We start from the raw sequence: 13330 nt of genomic DNA on the forward strand, positions 1-13330 counted from the left end.
TTACCGTAATGATTGCCCCATGGTGTTGGGAACTTGAGACAACGATGATATGTTGAAGGCACTTGCCTTCATCCGATGCAGCCACGGTCTTCCTAGTATCACGTTGTAGGTGGTTGGAGCTTCGATGACTAGGTATCTCACTAGTTTATTAACTCCTTCAATATACGTTGGGATGGTTATCTCACCTACTGAATGTGCGGTCTCCCCACTGAATCCCACCAGGGGCACAGATTTCTTTATCAGGTTTTCTTTATCGAAGCCCAGGGTTTTGAGGGTTTCGAGCATGATAAGGTTCACGGAGCTCCCTGTATCTACCAATGCTTTCCGTACGGTGCAATTGCCAATGGATAACGTTATAGTTAGGGCATCATCATGCTGCTCTGCGCCGCTTTCCATGTCAGTTTCATCGAAAGTTACCGGGGGTAAATTGCTCTGGCTTACTCTGTACGAAGTTTCTGGATGACCCCCTTTGCTCCCGGTGGCTTTCCTCTTGGCAGCGGAATATGTCAAACCTGCTAGCTCAGATCCACCTGTTATCACGTTAATAATCTTCGTGCATATGGGTGGAGCGGAAGAACCACCGATTTCTTTCGCTTCTCTTCTATCCTGCTTGCCCCCATGTGATAACAAGTGGTCCAAGTTTCCCTTGCGTACCTGGAACTTCACCTCCCTCCGCAACTTATAGCAATCTTCTGTTCTGTGACCTATGTCCTGGTGCCATTCGCATCTTTTGCTGCTGTCTCTCTCGTCGTTGGGTCGGTCCTGAGTGGGAGGTTTCAGCCACCTTATCTGATCACCCAGGTTCCTCAGTGCTTTCAGCAGTCCTTCCATTCTGGTGTTGAATCCGTATTCAGATAGCTTAGGAGGATGCGGAGAATCGTCAATTTAATGAGTTTTTTCTGCTATTCTGCTGACATTGGGCCTGCTGTACGGCTTAGCTCTGTCGTCTTTCTTTTCAGGTGCGAATTTCCTGCTTGTCTTGTCGAAGTTTGCTATACCATTTCTAGCCTGTATATCTTCTTCCAACCTTAACGCTGTAGTAGCTCTCTACTGGACTTCCTCGAATCTCTAACAAGGATACATCGTTAATTCTTTGTAGAGGTTTGATTCCTTATCCAAGCCCTGCCTGAAGGCGTTGATGGCAGTGGACATATCACAGCCTCGCATTGAGACTTTTTCCGCATTGAACCTAGTGACGTAGTCTTTGATTGACTCACCTATATCCTGCACGATCCTGTATAGATCACTTGGCTGCTTGGGTGTTCTTCGACTGCTGGAGAACTGTTGGTTGAAAGCGTTGACCAGATCAGCGAATAAACTTATGGTCCCATTAGGCAAGCCAACGAACCATTGTAATGCTGCTCCGGTTAAGGTTGAACCGAATCCTTTACACATACATGCCTCCTTTGAGGCTCTCGTGGCGGTAGTAACCATCATCTTCTGCTTGAATTGACTGATATGATCACAGGGATCTGTGGTTCCATCGAAGAGGGTCATCGTTGGGACGCTAAATCCTTTTGGTAAGGCCACTGTAGCTATATCGTCAGTGAATGGTGAGTCAGCATAGCTTTCTGGTGCAGCCGTCTCCATAGGCAGAGGCATTCCTGGGACCCTCCGGAGGAGGCTCTGTAGTTCCTGGTACTGCTGTTCTATGTATGTCTCTCTCCCGGTGGGTCGCAGATGCCCCTGTGACTGACGTTCTGCTCCTCGTGCGAAGTTCTGCTGTTCCGGGGCTTCTGTTTGACGCGCCTGTGATGTCGCCGCCGCCGGAGTGCCTTCCCAGGTATATTCAACTTGATTCGTAACTGGTATCCTGGTTATTGGGACTGCAACTGTAGCCCTGCTTCTCTGCTGTCCCACCGCACCTGATGTGGGTGTAGGCTCTTGGCGTGCTGGTTCCTCTTCTGGTGTTAATGCCCCCAGTCCTGTCAGGATCAGGCCTCCTCTTGGCTGTGGTGTTCCATCCATGTCTAGCCTGAGTGCTACTTCGCGTGGTAATACCCGTGTCTGCCTTCGATCCCCGCTTTCTTCTGGCGGCCCTCCGGATCTATCTTCATGCATCCAAGGGTTCGAATTAGCGGCCTGGTTCCTTAACTCGTTGATCTGCGCACGGAGGAGATTGTTGTCCTCTTCCATCTGGGATCTCATGCTTCTATTTTCGCTCTACATAGTCCTGATGGTCCTGGCTAACGTGTCCAACCCGCTTATCATGATGCTGGTGGGACTCGGAGGAGCCTGAATCTGTTGCTTGGGTTGTGCTCCTTTTTCTGACTCAATGACTCCCTGCTGTCCCTGAGCGACTACTGGATCTCTAGTCTGAGCCCTTCCCGAAGATGGGTTTGCTGCTACCTGGGAACTCTGACTTTGTTTGGTCACTTTGTATCTGAGCGGCATGGTGATTTTACCCGAAGTTGTCGTGCCGTCGGCTAACTGCCGAGGGAGATGGTATCTGTGTTGCTGCTGAAGGGGGCGGCACCTGTGTTGTTGGTGCACCGCCGACGTTGCCTGAGGTTGTTTCTTTGTGTCCGGACATGTTTTGACTGTTGAGTAGACTGACTAACGAAGACGACTACTATGCCCCACGGTGGGCGCCAAACTGTTTTGGTAAATTTCTACCAATTTAGGGTTAAAGCGGTCTTAGAGTTAGGTCTATGTTATGATTTGAATGATGGTCGTGTGTTATCCTGTATGAGCAATGTAAACAAGGAACACAAGCAATTTTGGTGATGCGGAAAACCCGATGTGGGAAACAACCGCGGGGGCAGACGGAATCCCACCAATATTTTCACTATAATTCGAGAGGAAAGTACAGTTCGTATGCTTGCTATGAATGCTAGGGTGTAGTTCTTGTGTTTTCTGATCCTCCTTCTTCTTTGCATCGAGGCTCTTTATATAGGGAAGCTCGTTGGGCTAGGGTTTCTTGCTTTCCCTCCAAGTTATCCCTAATTTGACATTGAGTAGGACTTTCCCTCTTCGGATCCCGCAAGATGTTGGACTCTCATAAGCTTCTCCCGCGTGGTCCAAAGCCCATATTCTATGCTGCTTGCTGACGCTGGCACCCTGACTCCCTGATATCCTGCATCCCATAACACTTCCAGGCCTGCTACCCTAAGTCAGCCCATATCTAGATTTTGGGCCTAACAGTCATGTAGCATGAAATATAGCGTACAAGATCACAATGAATTATTCTGGACTGGAATTTAATTTGAGATGCCTTCAATTGATTTTTCTTAGGATAGTGTGTTGTATTCAGTGGGTTTTAGGAGCTCTTGTTTCATTTCCTTTTATCATATATATATATATATATATACTCTATATAAAAAAGGGCTATGGCATTCAAAGAACCATTTCACTTTTGCGTAACTTTCATATTCCACATTTACCCTTGTAAATTCTAGCTGATGTTTGCCACTCATTGATAGACGGACAAGGACACTTGTCATAGAAATTGACACATGGCCGCCAATGATGACGACATAATCTATTATCTACCTTCCTATCTCTCATTTATCCTATGTTACTATGCTTATTCAAGCTCTTTCCCATCAACTTCATTGGAATAGTATTGCATATTTTCTCTCCTTTCCCATATTTGATTAGGATATACTTAATATTTAGAGTTTTAATCCAATTTTAGCTTCACGACTCACTTGTTGATTATGTTAGCTTATTTCAGGTTAGCGAACGTAAAAAATAAATGTTACTACCCAGTTGTATGAAGATTGATTGAAGGTTAGTAAGAATTTCCCTTGATGTACCTTTGTAATAAATTATTATCATCCATCATATGTATTGTTTTTTTATATTACAAAGGTTAGTAAGAATTTCCCTTGATGTGCGTTTGGGATGATGCACACCAAGCTTATTATCATGCTCTTTGTCATGAAAAAGAAACATGCGTGAAAGTAAGCACTTGGTGATCGAGGCATAGTTGGTGTTTGACTAAATGTTGATACCAATCTTTACTAACCTTCTGTAATTGTACTCTTGATCAAAATTCTACTCGTATTAAACCGTTCAACTTTAACCGACAAGGATGAATTACTAAATTTTGTTATCTAATGCAACTATTATTAGAAGTAATTAACAGTCCATTAGCTTATGAAGGGCAACAAACAAGTTGGTGGTAGCAAATTTATCTTACCATGGTGTCTACAATTTTATGCTTTTGTTTATTTGAGGGTAAAGATTTATAGATCTCATTGTTTTATGTTGGTTTACTTTTGCAGGTTTTTCTTTAGTTTTTCACATTGAATATACCGGAGAAAAGGGGTACGATTAGTGGGTATTGTATTTCATATATTTAAAAATGGGTAAGTCCATGCACAAATCATTCGTGAAAGAACTAATTTCATGGTTCCTCTCGTAAAGGGGACTGTATAAATAAATTTTATCAAACACCTTATTGTTATTTATATCACACCATTATTATCTGATTTGATTTTCAGTTGAATATGTATAGGTTTTGCGCTTATTAGTTTACACACACGACTCTTGTCATGTTTTTCTTTTCAATTTACAATGTTTTCTTTTTTTTCAATTACAATGCTACCTTGTCGATTGCGTAGTTTTATATATTTGCAGGACTACTACTATTTCGTTTGCGTTTTGCCAATTATTTTGAAATTTGTTCTCAGATTAGTGTCGGAATTTTGTATATATAAGGTCAATTGTTTCAGTTGGCCATCTAAAACAATGGATAACAAGAATGGTGTTAGTGAAACTAATATACATTACTATTTTGTAATTTTGCTGACACCAGCATATATGCTTGTATAATATTTTTTTTTGCTACAGTCATTAGAATAGTTTGGGATTGGATCTTGAATAATTTTAAATACCAAGACCTTACAATGAGGAGGCAACAAATAATATATAGTACAAAATACTTTAAATAAGAGGCCAGGGGGCATTCCTTTGACCCGTACGGATGAAAATTTGACTCCACGAGAAATTGAACTAAAAACTTCTGTCGCTCCATCCCCACAGGGGCAAAGAAGTCGTCGCCGTCTTTCTCGCTCGATAGGCGGCCTCTTCTCGATAGAATCTAGACCCATCTGCCAAGGTCAAAAGGATTCGTGAAGGGGGGTTGTCTTTTGTCTTTTTTGTTCACAATTATAGGCCATTTTTTGAGCTGCTTTATTTCATTTAATTACTCATACTATCATTTTATTTTACATAAGTACAGGTTTCTAATTGCCGGATTGCGCAACTGAGGTATTTCTTCGTGCGAAGCACGTGCCTCAATACTAGTTGAAAGAAAAATGTGGTCCACCACATAAACATACTACACTTGCTTTATATTTGCTCTCCATTTATTTTTTTTGTGAAATGGAAATAATTTTTTTTTACCGTCTTAGGAGACGATGTGGTGCACTTTACGACGAGCAAATCTCAGACGAACGACAAAGAGTATTTAGTGATGTTCGACGGTGCTAGTGACGAAGCAGATAACACAGTCAAACACGCCATCTTCCCTAATATGACGGGTCTCTTCGACATATCCACCGAACTTGTACTGTTAGTGGCAAGAAGTCAAAGGCTCCTTGCTGGTGCTCCGAGAACAATCACTGTGCCACCGTTTTCCGAAGTTGTCACACTTTCGACTCTCCAGAGATGAAATTTAACAAGTGGCATCTTTCACTTTTGATTTGGATTCTTTACGTTCTGCGCCACTGGGAGAGTAAATTTTGTGGAACCATGGACAATAATAAGATGAGTCATATTGTTTTTATTTCTCAATCTCGCATATTCATTTTGTCTTGCCGTGCATACTTTATACTCTTATGGGCCAAGAGTGAAATGAGGTTTTTTTTCGTATGGTATGGCTGGACTAAAGTAAATTGCTTACTTCGGCTGTCTACGTACCCCTAAAGCACGGCTAATGTACTTTACGAGATCAAGCCAACGTTGTTCATTAAAGGGAATTTGTGTTTCGGATTTTTTTTTTGGAACAACGTAAGGTCCGTCCCACTTGGAAGTGAACTTGTTTCTGGCCTTAGGAGGCATGATGATGGGTCTGTGGACTATTGCCCCCTCGGGACCTTGTCACGTGCATCTTCTTTGGTGCCTCAACGTGGCGGGGTCTCGATCCATTTTCCTTTGACTTGGAAGTCTATGACGAGCATCCTAACTTGTCATAAGGATGATCCATCTTTCTTGTAATATCACCTTGTCATTATATAACTTGGTGGGCGAATTTGTGTTTGACTTGGAAGTCAAGCCATACAAAAACTTGTTGTAAAGGTAATAGCTTTTTTAATAGTCACCCTATCATTATCTGACTTGGCGGACGAATTTGTGTTTGACTTGGAAGTCGAGGCGTACCAAAACTTGTCGTAAAGGTAGTGCTTTTTTTTGTTCTCACCCTGTCATTATCTAACTTGGCAGATGATCAGTCGAGAGAGAGCTCCTTGAATTTTTTTCTTGACTTGGAAATCGATGGCAATGGCACCTCAACTTGTGCCTAGATTGATTTCCTTCAAGTCATCAACGTCGCTTGGACACCATCTTCGAGAATTTTAAGAGTTTCACTATCTTCTATCTCACCACCCGAATCTTGGCACTTTAGTGCCGTCACATGGTTAGACGAGATAAAATCTCGAGAGATTTTCTTTTGACTCGATTCTTCTTGAGTATTTGTGAAGATGATGGTACGTCCTTTTATTTTCAGTGACTTATCCATAGTTATTTCCACTTCATGATGACGTTTCATTTGAGAGAGAATGACACTATGGATATCTTTGTTGAGTTCGAATGCAACATTTGTCTTCGAGGACTTCTTCTATTTTCGTCGACGTCTCTTTTGCACCTTTGAGCTACCAATGCGACTGAAGACTGATTTCTTTGCCTCTTTTACGCCAATGTGAGTGAACACTGACACACTTGGCCTTAGTTGTTGCACCCGGACGGTATCTTCCTTTTCTCCAAGCCTGTCGAACACAGAAGAGCGAGGCGTAGAAGTTGGTTGACCTAGCCTGTCAAAAACAAACCTTTGTGGCAACATTTCTGTGTTCTTTCCTTCACTTTCCGCCAGATCTGCCACAATATATTGTGATGAAGCTTTCTTTGCCTTACGCCGTGCAGAAATTTTAACGGGCTCGGGAGGCGAAAAACCAATACCAACTTTTCCGATTTCGAGCTTGTTCCCTTGTTGATACAATTTATTTTGCGTTTGGTTTAAACCATATGGGGTGACTTCAATCACTTGGCCTAATGGAGTTGGATTTTCAAAATCGTACCCGGACTTCATCATAAGCTTGTAAGCATTTAGATCTAATCGTCCCTTTGTCGACTCTTCGGCACATGTTTGGTTCTCTTTTATCGACGTTGTCGTAAAACCGGGTGAAGGTTGTTTACTTGTCATAAAGCAATTTGTTTTAGCAACTGGAATGATGACATTCTTTTTCAAAGTTTGTAGATCGTCATTGTCAATCGTCCTAGTTGACGTGGACGCTTTATTTCGAGGTGTGTACTCTGTGAAAGGCGTCTCTCCAACTTAATGCTTTTATTTTGGCACGTACTTAAGGATCGTTGTCGCTTTCTACGTGATCGGAGCAACTTTCTTTTCGGCAGAGTTCACATTTATTTGACTGGTCTTTATGAAGATGCTTTCATGATGTTCAACTGTCGTCGACCCCTTTTCAGTTGGAATTTTGACATCATCTACCTTTTTCGGAACTTTGGTCTCTGTTGAAAGGATCATTGACGGTAACATCTCGCTTGGCGCATCTTGCTCTTCATAGAATCGGGCATCGGCAAAGTAAGACTCCACCGTAGAAAAGGGTTTCACATCGCCATTTATCTTTTTCTCGCCATGTCTGTAGTATTTCAGGCATTAATGTAGAGTTGACGCTACAACACCATTTTCGTGAAGCCAAGGTCGAGCAAGCAGCAACTTACATGATGTTTTGACATCGATTACTTGTAAAAGTGTGGTGGATAACATATCGCCGTTGAGATTTCGACACGGATCATGCCAATTGCTTTTTGTCACCGAGATTGAAGCCTTGGATCATCAAACGACTTTTTGCGAGCTCATTTACAGAAATCCCAATCTCTTCTATAGTGGTTTTCCGCATTATGTTGACGGTTGAACCTCTGTCCACCAAGATGCGGCCTACCTTCTTTTCTCGAATGTATCCAGATACGAACAAAGGTCAATTGTGTAGCTTTGATCCTAGTAGCAAATCCTCATCGCCAAAAGCGAGAGCGGCATTGCAAGCCACACATTTTTTTGATTGATCAGCAGGCTCTCCCGTGGCTTTAATTGTATCAGCATACAATTCTGGTTGAAGAATCGCCAAAGATAATTGTTGACGCATTTCTTCGGGTAAGTGAAACATTTGTTGCCATCCCATACGCGTAGGCAATGCGTCTAGGATTGCATCAATCTTTGCCCCCTTGGTCGAATTTGACGAGGATTCTTTAGTCAGATCGTCTTCACTGCGATTTTCCTCAACAACGAGAGAAGACATGGTGTTCACCGAAAATTGTTCAAGGTAATGCTTGGGAAAATAGTCTTGTAACGTCACGACTCGACGTGACTTTGACTTGACTGTGTTAGACAATACGACACCTGGCAAAGAATCCATGAAGATTCCTCCATCTTTCTTGTGTGAAGATCTTACTTTTTGACCAGTTGATTTTCAATGTTTTGGTACTTGGGTTATCGACGCTTCTGCATTTTGCTTCTTTCGTCGACGCGTAGTCACAAGGGTCCACTCTTCCTTGTGGTTGTCCTCCTCTAGGTTTTGAGTGCCAGAGGTTGGTGATACAATGGGCTTAGACTCTTCGGGCAAGATGATAATCACCGGCTCAAGAGTTCCAAACTGTGCTACGACGTAATTGGATTCAGCGGCATCTTCAAGTTCCAAGAGACTTTTTCCATCCTCGGCTAACTGCATTATTTTCTCTTTGAGGGTTATGCACTTCTGCAATGGATGACTCACGACCCTATAATATCGGCAATACTTCAGATCGGTCCTACGTCCGGCTTCACTTGGTCGTTTAGACTCAGGAAGCTCGATCACCTTCTTCTCCAAGAGATCATCCAACATGTCGGCTAGATCGGAATCTGGAAAAGGATACGTCTTCTTCTCGAGCTCTTTCAAAGTTGGGCGTGGCTTTCGTGTATCCTTTGAATAGGTCGCCACCTTCTTGTCTGTTTTAGGTCGCGCGGAGATTTTCACCGGATTTGAAGTAAAAACTGTCATCACCTCCTTTGAAGTGCTACTGGACGCCTTGTTATTTTTCTTAAACTCTTTTCTCTCCGTCTTTGGTTCTGAATGAGTAAAAAGTCGTCCTTCATGGGTAGCGATAGTAATCTCCATGTCGTGAGCTCGAGTGGCTAAATCCTAGAATTTTATTGGCTTGTTTCCTTGAAGGATGTTGACTAGCTTCAGATTCATTCCTTGGATACACATTTCAATGGCAGAAATCTCCGACAGACGGTCTTTGCAATCGAGGCTTAACGCGTGCCACCTACCGATGTAATCGATAACATGTTCGTCCTTCTACTGCTTCGTGTTAGTGAGTTTCGTCATGCTTACAATACGCCTGGTACTATGAAGCGATTAAGGAACTCTTTTTCCATCTAGTCCCAACTGTCGATTGATTCGACGCTTAGATCCGTGTACCAATCAAAAGCAATCCCCTTCAGAGATCGGACGAATTGCTTGACAAGGAGGTCACCATCAGTACCGGCAGTGTTACAAGTTTCAATGAAATGGGCGATATGTTGCTTGGGATTGCCATTTCCATCAAACTGCTAAACCTTTGGTGGTTGGTAGCCAATAGGCATCCTCAAATAATCAATCAGTTTACTATATGTCTTGACGTAACGGTGCTTGTCGTTAGAGTGAAAGTTTCCATCGAACTGACTTTTGAAGGCCTCCGCGATCATCTTTTGGACATCTTTAGCATTAAACGACTTATCCTTGTCACGATCATCATCGTTCTCACTGTCGTAATCACTATCTTCATTATGAAATGACGAAGCAGGCTGCTTCTCCAACTTTTTCGTCAAGCCGGAAATTGATGCGTGTGTTTTATATAAGGTTTTTACCTCCTTTTTACACGCATTTCTATAATATTTTACGTGGCATCTAGTTACAAATACCCCCGAATAGTCTACTTTGGTTCGTTTTGTGTAAATTGCAGGAATAGACCAAATAGAAGATAAATCGAGCGTAGACTCGTCCCATTTGCATGCATTTATCGAGAACAAGGAGCCGGAGCTTGGAATCTATCACTTTGAAGACGAACGAGCTGGTTTCGGAAAGTGTCTTAGTGCCTAAACGTGCCAAAATAGCTCGATCGACTACTTTTCCAGTCGATCGAATGCTTTATATCATGAAGATTACACGATCGAGTAACATATCTACTCGATCGAGAAGGCATTACAAGGAGCTACTCGATCGAGTGGTTTATTTCCACTCGATCGTAGGGATTGCTGCTTAATTACTCGATCGAAAGGTTTTATTCCACTCGATCGAGTGGTCTGCTTTATATTTGTGTTTTTCCGCCTATTTTCGTATGGGCTTTTGTAATTAAGCTTTTGATTAGGTTTAAGGGGGAGAATTTCGGGTGCTACTAAATGGGGTAGACTACGTAACTCTTCCCCATTCACCACTTATTCATCTTTTTCTACTGCTTCTTTCACTTGACTCTTCTACTACTCTTTTCTACTCGGATTCGGAATTGTAATCGGTATTATTACTCCCTTTATTTCTTAATCGTAATTGCTTCTTGAATTCTCCTTTTCTCTTATTGCTTTTATTATTTCCTTATTGGATCCCTCTGCTTTCGTTATTATCATGTTTAATTCTCATTATCTATATATTATCGTTGTTGATTCGATATTAATGTGTAGCTAATTCCCTCTTGCTAAGGCTAGGGACTCCATGATTATGAAGGAAGAGTAATTGAACTATAAGGTTAATGCTTGTGTAGTCCTTGTTGTTAATCGATGCACTTAAATGTATCTGTCTAATTGAGTTGACGCAATTAGGCATTTAAATCATAATAAAACTTAACCTGGACCGGAAGGTTGGAAAGGGTGAGACTCGTAGCGAACATTAGGGAACCGTAGTGAGGGCGGAAGCTAAGCTATTTGTGCTTTAGGGCGAATTGAAACCGGAAGGAGATATTCACTGCCCCTTTGACCATACTTGCATTGACCTGAGACCTAGATTGCTTCATGGAATGATCATGGTGAACCGACTGTCTTAGCTGCTTTTTCGTTGTCTGCTTAATCTTTATTCTCCTGCCTTTTTCTCTTTCCCATTCTCATTAGTTTAGAACAACTCGATTAAAACCCCCCAAATCGGTTACGGTGACGAACTTAGACAAAGTTGACAATTTCCCATCTCCCTGTGGAGATTGACCCGACTTCCCTAGCTATATTAGTTAGAGCCAGTTGGTTATTTTTGATAGGTATACGATTGCCCTGTCAAATTTTGGCGCCATTGCCGGGGAGGTGGCGCAATTTTGTTGCTTTATTTATGTTTGTCTTTCGTCTCAAGGAACTTTTTCCTTGAGACTGGTCTCATTTTTTGCAAAAGTTTTTGATTAGTTTGCAGGTTATCTGTTCTATCAGAGAACATTGTCGCACCTGCTCTGGTTTGTAAATTCTATCTGCCAGAATGCCGAACATAGCCAGCCATTCAGAGCCTAATGTGGATTCCCTTCCAAAAGGTTTCTTACTACCCACTACTGAGTCGGGAACTTTTGGAATCCACCCATCTTACATACAGCTGGTCGAGAGAAACCTCTTTAGGGGGGTACCTGAAGAAGATCCATGCAGGCACATAGAGCTATTTACAGAGTATTGCTCTACCATTCCTCTTGCTGCTGGGGTGACACAGGACAAAGTGAAGGGAGTTCTTTTTCCCTTTTTTTTAGCTGATGATACCCGGGAATGGTTGAGGGATTTAGATAGGGAGGTAACCGGTGTAACCGACTGGACTTCTCTTGCTTTGGCATTTTACAGGCGATATTTCCCACCGCAGCACACCAATGCTTTGAAAGCTCAGTTTACTTCTTTTGAGTAATTGCCCACCGAATACTTGGATGGGGCTTTGACTAGGTTCAAGAAGCTCGTCCGTTCTGTGCCTCATCACGATTTTAAGCGTTGGTTCCTATTTACCCAGTTTTACAATGGGTTATATCGAAACCAGAGAGCTATTATTGATAGTGTAGCTAAGGGGAGATTCACGAAAAACGTGGAAGATGATAAAGGGTGGCGTCTTATTGAGGAGATGACCATCCATGATGCCGAATATGGAAATCCCCGAGGAAGTGGGCAAGTTACCGAGTTCGTAGCAGCTGAAGTAGAGAGTCCAAGCAAAAGTCTAGGTAATGTGGAGATTACGGAGGTTATGGGTGAGAGTGCACAAGTTTGTGCAATTACTGAGCATGTGGAGATATGCGGTAGATGCGGCATGGAAGGGCATGACCCCATTGATTGTATGGCGAGAATTAAGTGCGTCCTTGCTTATCAGAAATACAAGCAAGGAGTTCCTTTTTCTCAATTATATGAAGAAATGACAAATGTTTCTACTCCTTCTACGCCAATGCCGCAGCCAAACTCCCCTTCTACAAACGAGGAAATTGCCGAACTGAAATTCTTGCCGTTGAACTTAACACAACAGTTTGGGGAGAAATGTAGCAAGAATGAAACTGTTATCATGGAGTTAAGAGAACAAGTCGCATAATTGACACTTGCGAAAGACCAAGTCAACCATTCACCGACATGCGACCCAGTTAACGCCATCAATCGCCGAAGTGGCCTTGCTTATGAGGGGCCAAAGACACCAGAAGACGGGGTTGTGATAGCTGATAATACCCCGGTAGATTATTTGGACGAGTTTCTGGACGATATCCTTGCTGTGTGCTGTCCAGACACTCGATCGAGTGAAATTTCTACTCGATCGAGTCAAATAATCCATCCAGGTACTCGATCGAGTGATAACCTTACTCGATCTAGAGATGTCCAATTTATAGATGGTCGATCGAGTGCAAATTCTCCCCGATCGAGTGAAAAAGATGAAGAATTCACTCGATCGAGTGAAACAGATGGTCGATCGAGTAAGCCTGAAATAGAAGAGCTCGATCGAGTAGCTCAAACAGCTCGATCGAGTGAAAATCAAGAGAAAACCACTCGATCGAGTGAGGAAAGTACTCAATCGAGTGCCAGAACCAGCGGAGACCCTATTTTGACATCTAATTCCACTACCGTGTCATCATCCCTTGCTGTGAAGAGGTCACGCACTGATAAAGGTAAAGAGAAAGTCGCGGGTCCACTCATTGCTACCAGAGTACCCTTTCC

General features: G+C 42.6%; 1 protein-coding gene across 1 annotated transcript; it reads right to left on the bottom strand.

Annotated features, from left to right (window-relative positions):
• On the bottom strand, positions 1-831 carry LOC141631812 (uncharacterized). Its single transcript, XM_074444433.1, has one exon. It carries the CDS (start codon positions 829-831, stop codon positions 1-3), a length of 831 nt encoding a protein of 276 aa, XP_074300534.1.
• Positions 832-13330: the final 12499 nt, after the last annotated feature.

Source organism: Silene latifolia, chromosome Y (assembly GCF_048544455.1).
Source record: "Silene latifolia isolate original U9 population chromosome Y, ASM4854445v1, whole genome shotgun sequence".
Lineage (NCBI taxonomy): Eukaryota > Viridiplantae > Streptophyta > Magnoliopsida > Caryophyllales > Caryophyllaceae > Silene > Silene latifolia.